The 19,403-nt window shown below is 46.5% G+C and overlaps 1 protein-coding gene across 6 annotated transcripts in view; it reads left to right on the top strand.

The window, feature by feature from the left end:
- LOC135198093 (polycomb protein SCMH1-like) overlaps positions 1–19,403 on the top strand; it is a 166,524-nt gene that overhangs the window by 12,350 nt on the left and 134,771 nt on the right. For all 6 annotated transcript variants that reach the window (XM_064225538.1, XM_064225533.1, XM_064225537.1 and 3 more), the window contains exon 5: positions 5,930–6,045. In XM_064225538.1, the coding sequence (XP_064081608.1) occupies positions 5,930–6,045 (116 nt within the window). The remainder of the gene's footprint in view (positions 1–5,929; positions 6,046–19,403) is intronic.

Consider the following 19,403-nt stretch of genomic DNA (forward strand, 5'->3'; position numbering starts at 1 on the left):
AATTTTACCGGTTTCCAGCTTGGCGCTATTATTATCCTAATGCTAAGACCTCAGGTTTGTTTGGTATGAAAAATACAAATTGGAAAAAAATTTGTTATTTTTGAGAGATGGCTCTTTTTGAGAGATTATTGATCTTATTCATGAGTTTAATGATCTTAGGAAAGCTACTTTGGTGCCATTGTGAAACCCAATCTTGTTTACAGAGTATGTACACTACAGTGCACTCAGGAGATGAAACCAGTATTCTGACTTCTGAGATTGCAGATTATTTGAGGTGTCATGGATGATAAAATACCACATGCTGGAAGAGGTTAAGACTTGCCCCTTCAAGTTGACTGATCTGTCTGCTGACTGACAAATGACCTCCCTCTGGAGAAGCTATGACACAAATGTACTTGATTTTTGCCTTTGGAATCAGGAGCGATCACCTCCCAGTTAGCATCATGGCTCAATCATTGTCTGAACATGTTTGCTGACTTTGCCATTTGTAGTGTCTTATCTTTAACAATTAACTGGTGAAATTCTCTTATAATTGCCAAAACTGTCTGGGGCATCTCCATCCTGAACCTTGTCTTCCTTACAAAGTGATTCATTGTGGAAAGGTCTATCACTGGGCTCCAGTTGCCTGTAGCCTTTGGAACCAGGAAAATCTGCCTGTAAAACCCCAGTGAAGAATGATGTACTTCTTCCACCACACCCTTGTCCAGCATCTCCAACACTTCTTCCCGAAGAGCCAAGTACTTTGGAGAGCCTTGAGCATAAGTCAGATTGAGAAGCAGAGTGAGAGGCTTTTACAGAAGTTGAACGCCTGGTTGACTTCACAGGAGGAGACTGTCTGATCTGCCATTGGGAGGGGTATGTGAAGGACAAGAACGAGCCTCCGATTTAGCTACCGCCTGATGCACTAGCCTATCTGGTATCTGCTCTCTGCCGGTCAATCACATCTTCTAAATGAGTTCTTGGGAATAGAAGCTGCGACTCAAGGAGTTCCTGTTTCGGAGGGCCAACAAAGACAAGGAGGAGGTTGCCCCACATGATAAAGAGGAAGAACTGACTGAACCTTCCTCAACGTGATCCGACACTATCCTGGCTACTGCATTGGACCACCGGCCCAACCAGGACGCAGTCTGGAAGATGGTAGAAGCAGCAGCCTCCATAGCCAAAGCCTCTTGCAAAGAAAATGATGGTCCTTCAGATCTAACCTGACCCAGGGTCAAACCAGGCTTAAGATGGATCACGTCCGAATTAAGGTGACAGGACATCAGCTGAACCACATTGGTGGAATGATAGTTCCTATGCCGCACGAAAGGAGAGGGAAGGAACTTCGAGGATCTATTGTAGTGCAGAGAGCCATCTCAGTCCGAAACCAAGGTGTTAACACACTGCAAGATAGACTGAGCATGCCCTGATGGGAAGCTCAAACAAGACCTTAGTATCTTGTCCAGGACCTAGCAAGGCCTCTATACCCATAGGGGTCATAGAAGACTGAGTCTGCATTCTACACCCAAGATTATTGAACTCGTGAATGAGATCAGTAACCTCTGAGAGAGAAGACAGGAACTCCTAGCTCTCTCCCTCCTCTGGTTCCGACAAAGGAGACTGACGACGCGAAGAAGGCTTGGAAGGGTCCTCATCCTTCCCTAATGGTACTGGAGAGGCTTTCCTAGGAAGCTGGTCATCATGCCTCCCACTGTGGAGTCCCTAACTACTGAAGATCCTGAAACAGAAGGCTCCAGAACACGGTAAAGCTAAGAAACCCGTACATGTCCTTGAGCCAAAGCTTGTACGCACTCGTGCAACGAACCACATACACATTTGTGGGACGAATCATGTATATGGATGTGCAACGAGTCAATACATGGCCATGTGACGACACACGAGCACGGTCTCAAGACAGATAATGACGCTGAAGTGAATGTCCTGAAGGAAACTGATCCCTAAGGTCCCAGTCTTTGGAAGGCGAACGAAAGATATGTCCACAGACCTGAGTCGCCTCACTTTCCCAACCGTCAACCACAACACATTTGCAGAGAGAAGAATCCTTAGGAGGTGCAGGAGAGACTGTCGTAGCAGGCACCTTCGACCTCTTAATTGGAGCCTTATCATCTAACGATGGACTGGAACAGGTACAGGAGATAGAGGGCTATCCCTTCCAAGGCCACGTACAGGTAAGGGAGACACATCCGTGTAGAGGAGTGGGTGAAGCACTCCTCTCACTCCCAGAATAAGGCACCACAAAGTCCAGAATTCTCCAAAGTTTGACTTGAGGGCAAGGAGGAGGAGGAGAAGGAGGTGAAGAAGCAGAGGGAGATGGAGGAGATACGTAGTGCTTACTCTCCAATGTAAAAGCACCATACAAACAACAAACCCTCTATGACATCTCTTGTTTGCAGGAGGTGAGGAAGAATCACTCCTTTTACGACACTTCTTGCCAGAGAGAGCAGGATAGCTTTCCCAAAAAACAGAGTGTAGCCTCTCAACCATAGCTTGAAACACCGTCTCCGATGGCTCAGCGAGAGGGAGTGATGACGTCATAGGCGAAGATGGAGATGATGCCAAAACAACGGGAGGTAGAGATGACACCGCAGCTAACGTCATAGTCTGAGAGGATGCTGGGAGTGACGTCACAACATCTTGAATTACGGTGCTGGTTGATGGCCTCACTGGTGGAGTGAAGAAGGGCGACCCAGTTGACATTGACAAAGACAGCACATGAGAGCCAAAGTAATGTAGGCTTGGAGGTAGGGGGTGGGGACTACTGAGGGGGCTGTAGGGGGATGATGAACAACCAAGAATGGCGAGAGTAGGCCAGCCAATAATGGGGCACCCCACAGTCCTAGAGACGCACAAACAGCTGCCATCTTGTTTGATTCGGAATGTGAAATTAAAGGGAGCAGAAATCATAGCCTCCTTCCTCTCAGGAAGGACATTATATCCTGCGGGAAGGGCCTTAATCTCATCCTGTGCAACTTCCGATACTTCCAATGACGAATTGATAAAAAAGAAAGGAAGGAGACAGCTGTATAACTGACGCAGATGGAACATTTCTGGAAGAAGGGGATGCTGAACTGTCCAAAGTCCAAATGAAGAGGCAAAAAACCCTCCCAAGAAGGACAAGTAGACACTGTGATACTTCCTCTTCTTGTAGCGTGCCTTCCACTGCAACACAGGCCAGGAACGACATTCCAGGCAAGAATCAGTAATGGTACAAAAATTATATCAGCACCTCCTGCATGTTGTATGGGGATCTGTAATGTTAGAAGCCAAAAACCTGGAGCACAGAAATCCATGATAATCAACAAGGGACACACACAAAAACACTGAAACAAAGAAATCACGGGCAATCAAAGCATTTGGCTTGAAAGGAGAGTGCAAGCGACTACTCTCTAAGGCAGTCAAAGAAAGACTGATGCGCCACAGGGTTCTATGCCCTTCCACCTTGTATGCATATGAGTTGCCAGATGCCACAGATCCCTTGCTTTACATTCTTTGATTGTTTTTAACTGGTTTCCAGCTGGCACAAGATTGTTAAGACCTCAGGTTTGTTAGCGATGAAAAATACAAATTGATTTAAAAATTTGTCAATTTGGTCCAGTTAATCCTAAAATTCCATACAAAACAACTTGGTATGACTTGGAATGATAGAGATTACAAACTTTAATGAAAACAATTGACTACTACGAACTGGCATAATACAGAAATCATGTTAGTGCTATTGCAGCATCCTATGGATGATTTTACTTAAATATTGTAATCTGACATTTCATGAGACAAGTTGCATATAGTACACCAAAAACCAGACTTGTTTTGTAGGTAAAGTGTTTGCAGATAATAGTCTTCCATAACATGCTTTTTTGTTTGCATTTGACCACAAGTGCATAATCCCTCTTCTTCAGGAAGGTGTCCTCTTGCTTGGCTGTTCCAACGTCCAGTTTCTATAGCTAGGGAATGAACACTCAGCTGCATGCGAGTCCATGATACTCTGTCAATCTCATTTACTTTAGCTTTTCCTGTATAATTTTCATACACTAAAATTGTCATTTACTTCCTAATACAAATTTATCATTCTGGAGGTGGATTCAGACATATTTAATTAAATTTTGTCAATACTTACCTGTACCTCATCCATATTGCTGTGCAATAGTACATAACCATCTAGAGGTTGGTGTGTTTTGCCTTAATGTAGTGCAGTGTTGCCTCAATGGACAGCTCGGGGCCTGCCTCTTCAGGTTAAGTAACAAAATATGCTAAGTAATGAAGACCAGCATAAAACCTACTCATTAGGGCACACTTGGCCTATCCCGTATATCTTGTAGTCTAGTGTAAATACGTAATTCCTCATAAAGTATCTAATACTCTATCCTAACTGATACTTTGTAATTATTATTCAGTCAAAAGTATTGATTTACTAATCACATGAGTTCAGAGATACAGCAAAATTACTCGATTCTCACTATATGTGTATACCTGTACCTACTCATGTTTACAAGATGTATAAAGTACTGTGTAGTACAAAACTCATACAGTATATATAAAAAAACCTTTTTTTTCCCTTTAACTCTTTTGCTTTGTGGAACTGATCTCAGTCATTCTTTGGTTCTAGTTTGGCAGCTTAATAGGTAATGCAAGTTATGTTGTGGACCATTGATGGATAGTCTAATGTCTCACTTTTTCATAAGTTGTATTTCAACAGAGATCTTTTACATTCACAATTGATCCCTGATTCCCTTTTTCTTCTGAGAGCAAACAATTTACTAAGCAGTAGCACCAATATGCAGTAAATGTGCCTTGCTGTAAAACTTCTCAGTTCCAGAGGTCCCTCATTCCTCCTCGCACTGTTGAACTGTGGAGCATTCAGTCTCCCAGAGGATGTCTTGCAATTGAACTTCAGAAGCTTAAGTGAAGATGCATTGCATTACTACCTTAATACTGTGCTCCTTGCATTTTAGTACATTTTATTTATTAATTTATTTTTTCTTGTTTATTGAGTGGTTTGTATATGTGGAAACTCAAAATATGGTCAAACACTTCCAATTTGTTGATGTGGATACTCTTCATGTTTTCTCTTTTCTGGTATTTGCTCCTTTTATACTGGCCTAGACTATGTATACAGTATATTTTAGCATGTATTTAATTGTAGATCTAGTGCTTATGTCCTTGTAGATTGTACAATAGTGCCTAGAAAATTTTGTCTTTGATCAGTATCATAAAGTGTGAATGTTTTTGCAAACCTGCTTCTCCATTTAGTAGCTGTTGAACCAGTGTTTTGATGTGGTCTTGTTTCATTTGTACAGTATTATAATAAGAGTCTATGTTAAGCTATATTAGTATTGAGGAGTACAATTTGAAATGTATTTTTCAAGTACTTTACATGACTGATATACAAAATTCATGCTTTTTATTAATAATGTTATACCGTTGCTTAGAAAGGTAATTATGGGGAAGCTGTTGAATACTTATTAATAACCAAGTTCTGTCTGGTTGGTTCAACGTAGCTTTCAGGTTAGCTTTTAGCTTTTGAGAGAGAGAGAGAGAGAGAGAGAGAGAGAGAGAGAGAGAGAGAGAGAGAGAGAGAGAGAGAGAGAGAGAGAGCACCCTTGTGTGTGTGTGTGTGTGTGTTTATATGTAAAGAAAATTAGGCTATCCTTACATTAGCTGAGACTAGTTTTTGGCCCACATTTGTCCCAGTTAACCTTTAGATCATGTAAGGACCTTGTTCATACTACTATAGAAATTGCAGTTTCCATTCCTGTAAGTAAGCTTTCTGTTAATGCATAACTATCATCACTTACCTCATTGTGTTACTTTTTTTTTTTTTTACCATGCAAAATTTACTAGGTTGGACAGTTTGCATGCTGCGACACTGCATTCCTCTGTATTATTTTTGGAATTATTATAATTCATATTGAAAATAACTACCATCTTGTAGGAAGGGGTTTGAGTGCTGCTGCCCAAGCCCAGATAGAAGCTGCAGCTGAATTTAACTGGGACATCTACCTCAAGGAAACCAGTGCTGTACCAGCGCCAGCCAAATGCTTTAAACAGGTACAATTATTCTGTATACTTAACATGCCTAATTGTTGTAACTAGTTTAATTGTAATTTATTTAGCAGAAGTAACACAAATTATGAGTTATAAATTTGAAAGAAAGAAGGTGATGATGCAAAATTTTAAGAAAACAGCATTGAGGTACAATACAGATTTTTTTAATTGCTTTGGGCAAAACTGTGAGTGGGAGAGAAGAGGCTTCTAAGGAAGATAGAGAAGACAGGGACAATGATGTTGGTTGGATTGTGAAGATTAAAATCCTTTTTGCTCATTTTCGATTCCCTGGTTGGATCCAGGATTGTATACATACCTTAGGCAACTCATGAAAGTCTTACTTTTGCCAAGTCTAAAAATTTTGTTAAGCCTATTTATTTAGTTTTCCATCCCCTTTTTTGTCTATTGAATGGGTTTTATATTTTAAAATAGATAAATTTGTATGTCATACAGACCCCACTTACCATACTTAGCATTATACCATGTAACATGGATCCACCGACACCAACTTGAAGAGCTGAAAGAAGAAAAGTCTCACGGTCAATGCCTTGCTCACAGGCCACAGTAAGCCAACTAATGCATTTCATTCTTCGGTATGTCTTCAACAGAGTTGGATGTCTGTCTACTTTGCTTCCCAGAATCTGCACACAGCTCTTCTTTGGTTGTTCTGGAGTTTATTAATTTCTAATGTAATTTTTCATCTTCATATATTTTGATATAGTTCAGATATGTGTATTTTTTACCATTTTAGATTTGTTGCAGTGGTGTTATGAATAATTGAATAATTGCAATTTGTGACTTTTACGTTTGGTTAGCATCTCCTTGTTCCTGGTGCATCACTTTGAGTGCTCATTTCTTCTCTTGGTATTCATAGGTTCTTTTCTTTTTAATTCATATACTTAGTATCCTAGCTTAGATTGTCTTTTATGGCTAGGCCTTTATCATTACATATTATATTATGAAGTGATTTTTGTTGTTGTTTAGTCCCTTTTTGCAGGTTTTCCTTATTTTTCCCTGTCCATTATTGTTTGCTGGACTATTGCAGTGTAGGTTATGTGCCTTTATTTCTGCAATAAGAATTTTGCCCTGATTTGAGTAACTGGAGTTAGCATGGGTGGGCCAGTCTATGTCTTGCTGGTGTTTAGCCTTTGGAGTTGTTATGGCTTGAGTTCCCTAAGGGTTTTCCATCTCCCATCCCTATTGACTTTGCATTCTTGATGGCATATTCTGCCTCCTTTCCCTGCTTTGTTGTCTTTCCCTTGGGTACCTTAGCCTTATTGTCCTATTTAATTCTCTTCACTTACTGGGTTGCATCTTATGTGTTAGCAGCCTCAATGCCTTTTCATTGATTGCAGACGGAAGTGTCTGGAGTAGTATACAGTTTGCTGTGCTCACTTAACCACTCCAGTGGTGAAAGCCTATCTTGAAGGATTTAGATGTCTGAGAATCTTTTGGCCTGGGGTCTTAGTTATTACATTTCTGTGTGACTCCCATTCCTTGACTCAGGTTCCTGTGTGCAATTTCATTCAGTTACCCTCTTTCCACATACTATTTTGTCTACTTCAGATGATGGCACTTGACATTGATCCTTTCAAATGATTTCTTCAGGTATTTTGGAAATATTTTTGAGATCAGTGTGCATGGCATATTTGTTATTCGGGACCTAGGGATGCATTTTTGCACAGCCTGATCATCTAGCATTTGACGGTGGTCATTAAGGGCTACTTCATGTTTCTTGGAGGTGTCAGCAAAGGATTGAGTGCATGGCTCTTTGGTATGTAGGACCTGAGAGACCCATGATCATTTTTCTTTTTCCTTATTGGTTTATGGCATTTCGTTGTTTCTTTGCTGAGTTTTCATTTTCATACAATCAACTTACCTGGCAGATATATACATAGCTAAGACTCCGTCGTCCCCGACAGAAATTCAAATTCGCGCCACTCGCTACAGGTAGGTCAGGTGATCTACCGGCCTGCCCTGGGTGGCAGGACTAGGAACCATCCCCGTTTTCTATCATATTTTCTCTGTCGCCGGTGGTATCAACATGTTGTTATTACCTCCTGACTTAGATTCATTTTCAACTATTTGATCAACGTTTTTTCGGCTTTTTGGTGACGTATTTGGATCGTGTTTTGGCATTCGCTACTGTGGACTGTTTTTGGAATAACTCTTTTGGATTTTTCTCAGTATGTCTGATTCTAATGTGAGTGTGAGAATGTGTGTGAATGTAGGCTGCAGGGTGAGGATACCGAAAGCTTCGTTGATCCTCACACTGTATGCCGTAAATGTAGGGGGTTGGGGCAGTGTTCTGCTATTAACACTTGTAAGGAATGCGAGGGTTGAATGCAGAAGAATGGAAGACTTTGACTTCTTATTTGAAGAAGTTAGAGAGGGATAGAGTTAGACGACTGAAAGGTGTGAATTCAAGGCCTATTGAGCCTTTCACGGATAATTCTAACCCTACTACTGTAGATTCTCCCTATAAATCTCATTCTCAGAGTGTCTTTTCGGATTCGGCATCGGAAATCGCCAATCTGAAAGCGACTATTCGAGACATGAAGTCCAAGATGGCTGACTCGAAAGGTAAGGCTAGTGATAGTGAACATTTTAGTGAAGTGAGTCCTATCAGTGTTGTGGAGGGGGCGTTTGATCGTCCCTGCGGCGCTCCCAGGCCTAGACCTCTTCCAAGCTCACATGCCCAGAGGAGAAGGAAAGTCGAAAGCCTTAAGGAGGTCGTGGGGAATCCCCAACGGTCAGACGTCCCTTCAGCTAGCTCTGCTTCATGGCAGCCAGCTCAAGGGCGCTATAGGAAAAGCGTCCTTCGCGAGTGTTTCTCGTCCTCTCCCTCTCCCTCACCTAAACGAGGGTGGAAGGAGTCGAACTTATCGAGACCGCTGAAGCGTCATATGAAGCAAGACATTGATTCAAGCCCAGAGCGCTTCTCGGATGACGCCCCGTCTGCTATTAAGAAGGCGAAGGTGGCGTCAGCGTCACCTGACGCTTATGAGGAAGTACCCCATCATGCTTCTTCCCGAGTGATGACGAGAGGCGTCATGCCATAGACGTAGAGAAGCGTCAAGAAAGATAATTATGGCGGTTCAGGAACAACTGTCATCTCTTGTGGGAGTTTTAGCGCCCCGTCGGAAGGACGTGACGCTTCCAATTAAGAAGTCTCGTCCTCTCGCACCTGCTCGAAGAACGGGGGCTGACGAGAGTGTTGTAAGACAAGAGAATCGAAAGACGTCTTTTAGAAGTGAAGCGTCATTTCAAGCGGATCTTAGACGTGACGCTCCGTCCAAGATTTTGACGCCGAGTAGGAAGCCCTTAGAGAGCGAAGCGTCTTCCAGACGCGAAGCGTCATCAAGACGTCAACAAGAGACGTCATACATGACGCTCGGAGAGCGGGAAGCGTCATACAAGACGTCTTCTAAAGCGCAAGAGAAGCGCAGGTTGTGACGCCTTCCAAGTCGATCAAAACGGGAAAAAGGAAAGACTTTCATTCCCTTAGCCCCTCTCCGATCAGGAGTTTGTCTCCTCCAGAAGAGGAAAGTTCGGAAAGGAGAACAGAAACTCAGAATTATCACGAGTTGGAGCAAAACTCGGATGATGACGATCATGGAAGAGAGGGCTTGTCCAACTATAAGGTGTTGACTACCCTGCTTCTGGAGGAATACGGAGACGAGTTGACTCCGGCTGCTCTCCTTCTCCGCGCTCGCTCTTTCGAGTGCGAAGGCGAAGAAGCCTTCGTCTTTTCTGAAGATGAAGCCCACCATCTCGATGAAGCGGGCTTTACGCCTTAGACTCCTGGATGAAGTCGAAGAAAAGACTTAGTCAGGACAGTATTTTGCATGCCTCCAGCAAGGTTAGCTGGGAAAAGAGGCATATGGTACAAGACGGGGGAGGATATGGGTATCGCTCTCCCTTCTACTACAGAGGCAGACTTTTCGACGTTAGTTGACGCTTCAAGGCGTCCAAGTCTTAATTCTGCTCGTATTACATGGAGTATTTCAGAACTGGATCATCTCCTCAAGGGACTTTTCCATGTATTGGAAGTCTTCAACTTCTTAGATTGGTCCCTTGTGATGTCCAAGAAAGCTCACGATTCACAGGGAATCGAACCTGAAGCCCTGTTATGCATTTTGTCTTGCATCGACAAAGCAGTACAGGATGGATCTTTGGAAGTCTCTTCATTATTTGGAGCAGGTCTTTTGAAGAAAAGGACGGTATGGCGCCTTCTTAACAAAGGCAGTCTCGCATGCTCAGAGGGCAGCTCTACTGTATGCACCTCTGTCTGGACTATTTGTTCCCCTTCTAAGTTAGTGAAGGACGTGGCTCACTCTTTAACTGAGAAGGCGACGCAGGATCTTCTGACGCAGTCAGCTAGGAAGAAGAAACCTGCTTTAGTTTCTGACAAGAAAGAACCTAGCACTTCTATGCAGCCCTTTCGAGGTGGTCCGATCTCCAGACCTCCCGCAAGAAGGAAGGCTCCAGAGGAGAGTAGGAGGTCCGCCTTTCGTCCCTTTAAAAAGGGAAAATGAAACATTTCTCCTCCAAGCACCAGTAGGTGCCAGGCTCTGGATTGCGTGGAGGCCTGGACACTGATAGACGCAGACGCGTCTTCACTGAATATCATAAGGAAGGGATATCGTATCCCTTTCCTGAATACTCCGCCCCTAACGTCAATACCAAGGGAACTATCAGCCAAGTACAAGGACCCTGTGCTGAGGGATACTCTTCGATCGATGGTGGAACAAATGTGGGACAAGAGTGCAATAGAACTAGTACTGGATCAAAACTCCCCGGGGTTTTACAATCGCCTTTTTCTAGTGGCGAAAGCCTCGGGAGGCTGGAGACCAGTACTAGACGTCAGCGCTCTGAACAAATTGTTCAGAAGGACGAAGTTCTCCTTATGGACGACTTCTGCTTCAGTCCTAGCGTCATTACGACAAGGAGATTGGATGGTGTCTCTAGATCTCCAAGACGCCTACTTTCACGTCCCGATCCACCCTTCGTCGAAGAAGTACCTCCGTTTCATGACGGGGGGAAGGATCTTTCAGTTCAGAGCCTTGTGTTTCGGCCTGTCCACAGCTCCTCAGGTCTTCACAAGCCTGATGAGGAATGTGGCGAGATTTCTTCATCTCAAAGGAGTGAATGTCTCTATGTACCTAGACGACTGGCTCATCAGGGCCAGATCGGAGAGACAGTGCTTGGAGGACCTAAAGTTAACTTCTGGATTTGACCAAGGCGTGGGGATTGCTTGTTGAACCTCGAGAAGTCTCAACTGACCCCCAGACAAGACCTAGTCTATCTGGGGATTCGGATGGATTCTCGGGGTTTTCGAGTTTTTCCTTCGCAAGAGAGAACCGCAAAAGGTTTGAGGATAATCTCTCTCTTCTTAGAGAAACAACAAACGTCAGCGAGGGAATGGTTGAGCCTTCTGGGGACGCTTTCCTCGCTGGAACAGTTCTTCCCACTAGGAAGACTTCATATCCGTCCACTTCAATTCTTCCTCAAGAACTCTTGGAGCTGGAAAACCGGACAACTGTCGGACGTTTTCCCATTCCAGTGGAGATAAAGGCACACCTACAGTGGTGGTGGTTGCTACCTCTGGAAGAGAACAAAGGGATCTCTCTAAGAACACAGAACCCAGACCTAGTGTTGTTCTCCGACGCGTCGGAGACGGGTTGGGAGCGACATTAGGCTCAGAGGAAGTGTCAGGCACCTGGGAACCAGCACAGGTGTCCTGGCACATAAACTGCAAAGAGCTCTTCGCCGTACACCTGGCCTTGAAGAGCCTAGAACCTCTGGTGAGAGACAAGGTAGTGCAAGTAAACGTGGACAACACCACCGCACTTGCCTACATTCGGAAACAGGGAGGAACACACTCCTCGTTCCTTTACGAACTCACGAGGGATCTATTACTTTGGACGTCTCACAGGAACATCTCCCTGCTGACAAGGTTCGTACAGGGAGTAAGGAATGTGAGGGTCGGACAGGCTCAGCAGGAGGAACCAGGTCCTTCATACAGAATGGACTCTGCACGAGGAAGTGTGTCTCGATCTCTGGTCTCTGTGGGGAACTCCTCATGTGGATCTCTTCGCAACATACATTTCAAAAAGGCTCCAGTGTTTTGCTCGGTCGTGGAAGATCCAAGAGCGATTATGGTAGACGCCTTCCTGCTAAACTGGTCTCGCGTGGACGGTTACGCTTTTCCCCCATTCAAAATCCTGGGGTTAGTAATGAAAAGTTTGTGGCGTCAAAAGAGACGAGGATGACATTAATAGCCCCCTTTTGGGCCGGGCCCGGGGAATGGTTCACGAGGTGGTAGAGTGGATCGTAGACTTTTCAAGATCCCTACCAGGAAGGACGGATCTTCTCAAACAACCCACACTTCAAGAGGTACCATCAAAACCGTCCCCGCTCTTGCTCTGACTGCCTTTCGACTATCGAAAGACATTGTCAGAGCGAGAGGCTTTTCTCGCGAAAGTGGCCAAGCGCGATCGCGAGAGCTGCAGCAAACCTCCACTACGAAAGTATACCAGTCAGAAGTGGGAGGTTTTTAGAAGGTGGTGTAGAGCCAAGAAGTTGTCCTCCTCCTCTACCTCTATAGCGGAAATTGCTGATTTCTTGCTATTCCTGAGAGTAAAATCTCATCTGCCGTATCCACAATAAAGGGATACAGAAGTATGCTCTCGGCTGTATTCAGGAACAGAGGGTTAGATCTGGCAAATAACAAAGATCTCCACGATCTCATAAGATCTTTTGAGACTTCAAAGTCTAAGGAACCAGTACCTCCGAACTGGAACTTGGACGTAGTCCTCAAATATCTGTCTTCGGATAGATTCGAGCCTCCGCATCTGGCATCATTTAGGGACATAACTAGAAAATGCCTATTCCTTTTATCATTAGCGACAGCAAAAAGGATTAGTGAGTTACAAGCTCTGCAGGATAAAGTAGGATTCAAGGGAGACTCGGCTATTTGCTCGTTTTAAGACCCTGTTTTTTAGCGAAAAAGACGAGAATCCCACGAATCCCTGGCCTAGGTCATTCGAAGTCAAAGGAATGTCGAGTCTCGTAGGCAGAGAAGCAGAGAGGTCTCTATGCCCTGTTAGAGCTCTGGAAGTTTTCTATCTTCAGAGGAAGCGTCAGTTGGGAGGCTCTAGACAAGGTCTTTGGTGCGCGGTAAAAGACCCCACAAGACTAATGTCCAAGAATGCTCTAGCGTTCTTTGTAAGAAACGTCATTACGGACGCTCATAAGGTCTGTCCTGACGAACAATTGCAACTACTGAGAGTAAAAGCTCATGAAGTAAGAGCGGTTGCGACGTCTCTCGCGTTTATAAGAATATGTCGCTTAAAAACATATAGATACGACATATTGGAGATGCAACTCAGTATTTGCATCTCATTACTTGAAAGACGTGCGTGTGACGTATGAGAAGTGCTTTTCTCTAGGTCCTATCGTATCGGCAGATACGGTTCTGGTACGGGAGCTGACACCAATCCTTAAATGTATATACTTTTTCTTTCTTTTTGGATATGATCGAATCTCTTCGAACAATGGAGGATTCAGGCTCGCACGGGCGGCCGTCTATGTTGTTCATAAGAGAATTCTCGTCATATCCAATTAGTTGAGTATAATTTTTTTTTGAAAAATTATGTATGTGTGCGTAGTGGTTTTTGAGTTACGGTTGTTGTTGTGACGAGTTCGGGGATAACTCGTAACAATCCTTAGTTCTAACACATGGTTAGGATCAGGTGGTCGGGATTGGTTGTGTGCTCCATAGGTGTATTGTCATATAAGTGGATCAGCACCCATTGACAAAGTCCTTTTAGGCTCTGCTGAGTAAGTGGGTAAGACCCCATCGGCAGACCCACAAGAACTCTTGGCCATAGATCATATCTCGCTGAAGTTTCTTGAGGTGATGCAGACTACTGGGCAAACACCCACCAAGTCTACCACCTATCAGGTAGGAACCAAGTTTTATTTATACCTACAACATATGTTGTTTACCTGTCTATTCCCATAATAGTAGCTGTCTCTTACCCTCCACCGAAGGGTGCCAATCAGCTATGTATATATCTGACAGGTAAGTTGATTGTATGAAAATGATATTGTTATGTTACAATAAAGTTTCATACATACTTACCTGGCAGATATATACAATTAAAGGCCCACCCAGCCTCCCCGCAGGAGACAGGTGGAAGAGTAGAAAATATGATAGAAAACGGGGGGGATGGTTCCTAGTCCTGCCACCCAGGGCAGGCCGGTAGATCACCTGACCTACCTGTAGCGAGTGGCGTCGCAATTTGAATTTCTGTCGGGGTACGACGGGGAGTCTTAGCTATGTATATATCTGCCAGGTAAGTATGTATGAAACTTTATTGTAACATAACAATATCATTTTCCTGCAATAAGTCCTTTGCCATAGTCTGCATACTGCTCATCAAGTCAGGAAGCATTTTATCTCCCTATCACTGTTTTTATATAAGCAAGTTACCAAGTATGTAATTACGTTGCTATTAGTGATTACTACTGATCGCAACAGTTTACCTTTAAATTGTTTCGACACGTTATACAAACCATCGGTCCTTTGCATAAGGAATTACTATTCAGCGCCAGCTGGACTGGTCGTAAGATTTAATGACAAGGTAGTTCGGCAGTAACTGCTTGTCCGATGGTCGGGAGTCCTGCCCGACTGGATGTAAACATTCCACTTTGCTTTTGACCGCCGTCGGGTGCAGATGTGTGTTTACCTCTCTGCCCGCCTTCTGTCGTGAGATAGCCTATGTGCTTTTAGGCTTACAGCTTTATCCTTTGTGTATCAATGTATGTTACTGTAAGTATTTCTTTTGCTTTTTGTTGTGGAATTGCGCAAGAACCATGCAATCCCACGATTCAGAAAAGCCCTTGCGTCCTCCATCCAACTGGAGAGTGTTCCCTGGAGTGGGAGGCCGAAAGTGTGGGGCTTTCCAGTCTAGTGACGTGGTGGACCCTCATGCCCTGTGCACAAGGTGCTGAGGGCGTGAATGTTCTCGTATTTTGACATGTGATTGTTGTGTCTCTTGGTCTGAGGAGCAGTGGGAGCGGTACGAGAAGAGGAAGAAGCCACGTAAAGCCTCCAAGGTGTTGTCAGAAAGCTCTCCCTTGACACCTCTGGTGACGGATACGTCATCGTCTTTTCTCCCTCCTCATCAGCTCCCGCGTATGGCTCTCTCCCCTTTTGGGGGACATGTCTCTCTCTGCCTTTTCACTTGATCTGTCGAGTGCAGAGGAGGGAGGGCGACATCCTGACCTTGAGTTGTACTCGGGGTCTTATGTCCGTTTGGGGGGGGGGATCTTTCCCCCGCTGATCAAACAAGAACCTCCCCCATTAACCCGACTGTTGCTTCCTCAGGTGTGTCTGCCTTCGCTGGTGGGGACCTTCAGCAGGTGTGGCTCTTGCTGAGTCTTCCGGGCACTCTTAATATTCAGGGGCTCCTTCTCCATCTAGCTGCAGCCCTGGTTACTCACGGGGTGGAGACGAGGACGACTACGACAGTTTCGACCCCGGGATACTCAGATCCTCCTCACCTGGTATACACCCAGCACGTGATGATGGTCACCTCCATGGCTGCGGTGCAGGGTCCATTGCCTTAAGCACCCAAGAGGGAGTTTGTACCCCCTCCTCCTGGTTTTGCTGTCCTTGCTCCTCCCCCTGACTTTGAGTGCCCAAAGAGCTCGCCCCTAGATTGTCCACCTGTTGCTGTCGCCGTGCCTGCTGCCCCTGTTCCTGCCCGTGGAAGTGCTGCTGCTCCTTCAGGTCCTTCCGGCCAGGTGGCGCTGGGCCCCGTTGCCACTGCAGCCACCCCAGTTCCAGCCTGGATTGGAGACCTGTCAGCTGTCCTGAGGAGTTGGCGAAGAGGAAGTCCAAGAGAAGAGGAAGGTGTCGTCGTCGTTCATCTTCGTCGTCGTCTTCTGCCACCTCTTCCCCTTCGACTTCCAAGGCCCCCCAGCCGACTGGCGATCGCTTGCACAGCAATCATCCGGTGTCCAGGGTTGACGTGACGGTCCCACCAGACCGTTCACGTGTTGAGGTTGGGAAGAGGTCCCGGTCCCCCCGGTCACCAGGAACAGCTTCAGCTGCTTCTGGGACCGTGGCGCGTCATGAGGGCGGCGCTCGCTCTCACCGCATTAGTGAACGCTACCAGTCACCCGACCGTCACTCCCATCAACGGGACCGGACGGCTCGCATGGCCGGTAGCAGCTCCCCCTGACGCACGAGACCGATGCTACCGTCCTCGGTCCGGCGCTTCTCCGCAGAGAGACCGCTGGTCCAGACCTGCAGCTCAATCACCACTGCAGGTTAGCGATCGCCTGCATTCCTCCCAGCTTAAAAGTTTTGCCGGTAGGCAGGGAAGGAGCATCAGGCCTTCCTCACCTGTCCCTTCAACCTCCTCTGACTACAACTGGGAGGAGCGAGGCGAACAGGAGTGACTGTGAGGATTGCGCTTCTTATGGTCCGGCCATGAGAGCCTATGAGCCTGGTTCGGTCTTGGGACCGAACAGACCATATGCTTAAGTGGTTGGAGGAGACCACGAGGGGTCTGGCGAGGTTCTTCCTCCTGAAGGAGTGTCTCGAGAAGTGATTGGCCTGGATGGATATGACGGTCCTTTGCAGAGGTCATTGTGCTGATTCGTCAGCCTCCTCGGGAGCTATAGTTCTTGGGGAAGACTCGGCATTTGGGAGACTGCCAGTCTGGAGGTAGGGCCACATCCTGTGTCGCCCACCAGACGGCCAACCTGTAGGCCAACATGGTTTTGAGGAGAAGGGATGCAGTCCTGACTTGCATAACCAGGGCGGCCGGTCACGAGGTAACAGACCATTGCTGGGCTCCTCCTCCTCTCTTCTCCAGAGGGATGGTGGATACTACGGTGGAAAAGCGTAGAGCTGAGGACAGCAATCGCCTAGTACACCAGGCAGTTGCGAAGACTTCTGGTCAGTCTCATTCAACTGCGGCTAAGCCTCAGAGCTTAGCTAGCGCTTCCTCCGCTTCCAAGACGTCAGCACCGTCAAGGGTAGTGCGAGGAAAGACCCAGTATTCCTCTTTTGCTTTGAGAGGTGAGCGTCAGCCCTCCTCTCAAGCCTCATTCTCTCGCGGGAAAGGGGCTAAGTGGAAGGGGAAGAGAGGGAAATGCTAGGAACGGCGTTCCCCCTCACCTGCTGCCAGAGTTGGGGGGGTGCCTGGCAAGCCATTGGGCAACTTGGCAGCACTACAGAGCTGAGACTTGGGTAGTGGATGCACTTCAGGAAGGATATCTACTTCCCTTTGAGTTGTAGCCACCTTACACCCGGTCCACCCTCAAACGTACGTCCCCGGTTTTGCCTGGCATGTGACGTAGCACTAATTCAAGAAGTGCAGACCATCCTGAGCAAAGGAGCTGTGGAAATCGTGCGAGATCAGTCACCGGGATTCTACAGCCGACTTTTCCTGGTGGAGAAGTCTATGGGTGTTGCTGGAGACTGGTGATAGATATCTCTCCCTGGAACCGTTTCGTTCGCCAGACTCGGTTCACGATGGAAATGGCACGCTCAGTGCTCGATTCCATCAGGGAAAACAATTTCCTGCTTTCAGTGGATGTGAAGGATGCATGTTTTCAAATACCCACCCATCAGTCGTCTAGGAAGTACCTTCACTTTATCCTTGACGGGACTGTGTACCAATTCAGGGCACTTTGTTTCGGCCTCTCAACCGCCCCACAGGTGTTCATGCGAGTGTTCACTGGTGTCGGCTTGGGCCCATTTGGTTGGGATATGTCTGGTGAGGTATCTCAACGATTGGCTGGTCCTGTGGCTGGTCATGGCAAGCTCTCGCTTGCAGTTGCTACAGGACAGAGATTGACTCCTTGACTTCTGCCGCGATCTGGGGATCGTAGTAAATTTCAAGAAGTCAGATCTCTAACCCAAGCAGAGGATAAAGTACCTGGGCATGCTGATCGATATGGTAGCAGCACCCACAGACTCACGGATCAGCAGGTTCAGGGAAGCAGCTCGACAGTTCCTATCACGACAGGAACAATCAGCTCAGTAGTGGCAAGTCGTGATCAGTCACCTGTTGTCACTAGAGAAGTTAGTCCCTCACGGGCGTCTTCACCTGTGGTCTCTTCAATGGAGACTAAAGGAGTGCTGGTCACAGGCGTGGGATCCACAGACCATCCTAGTTCCTCTCACAGAGGAAGTAAGGGAGGATCTGGCCTGGTGGCTAGGCGACAGGAACCTCTTAATAGGAGTGCCGCTGCGCACTCCCATTCCAGAGATGCTTCTGTTCTCAGACGCATTGACCAAGGGTTGGGGCGCACACCTGGAAGAGTTGCTGGTTGCAGGAGTGTGGAACCATCACGACAAGCACCTTCACATCAACTTCCTGGAACTCAAGGCAGCGTTTCTCGTGCTCCAAGAATTCCGGGAATGATTGATGGGACTCTTGGTGGTGTTGATGAGTGACAACACCACAGTAGTGGCATACGTCAACAAACAGGGGGCCTAGTGTCCCTCCCGTTGCACCAGTTGACGATGTAGGTGCACGAGTGGGCTGCAGCTTGCTTGGTAGAGCTGTCGGCCAGATACATTCCAGGTAAGAGGAATGTAGTGGCAGACAGGCTCAGCTGCCAGAATCAGGTGATTGGGACAGAGTGGTCTCTTCACCCAGACGTGGCGGAAAGGCTATTAGACCTGTGGGGGCGTCCAGTAGTGGATCTGTTTGCCACCCGGCACAACAGAAAACTTCAGGTTTTCTTCTCAGTTGTGCCGGACCCATGGGCAGCTACAGAGGATGCGTTCCAACATCCGTGGGACAACCTCTTCGTATACGTCTTTCCCCCGTTCTGCCTTATTCACAAGGTGATCAGCAGGGTGCTGGTCACCAGCAATCTTCGGATGATTCTGGTGGCATCCAAATGGCCTCAGGCCATTTGGTATCCGGAGCTGCTGGCTCTTCTCTCGCAGGCACCGTGAGAGATTTCAACCATGGCACAACCTGCTGTGTCAACTGCATGTAGAACGGTACCACCAGGCAGTACGTTCCCTGTGTCTTCACGGCTGGTGGTTATCCATCATCTCTTGCGAGCGAGAGGCTTTTCTTGCCAAGCAGCGACAGAGATGGCTGGATACCTCAGCCAGTCCTCTGCAGCAGTATACCAGGGAAAGTGGTCCGTCTTCTGTGGTTGGTGTCGTAGATGGGGGGGTCTCTCCACTCAGAGCCACTCTTCAGCAGGTAGCAGATTTCCTGATCTTCCTTCGCTGAAAGAAGCTCCTCTCTGTCTCAGCAGTCAAAGGATACAGAGCTGCCCTGGCCCTAGTTGTTAAGCTGCGAGGAGTTGAT

This window comes from Macrobrachium nipponense, chromosome 21, assembly GCF_015104395.2.
Source record: "Macrobrachium nipponense isolate FS-2020 chromosome 21, ASM1510439v2, whole genome shotgun sequence".
Classification (NCBI taxonomy): domain Eukaryota; kingdom Metazoa; phylum Arthropoda; class Malacostraca; order Decapoda; family Palaemonidae; genus Macrobrachium; species Macrobrachium nipponense.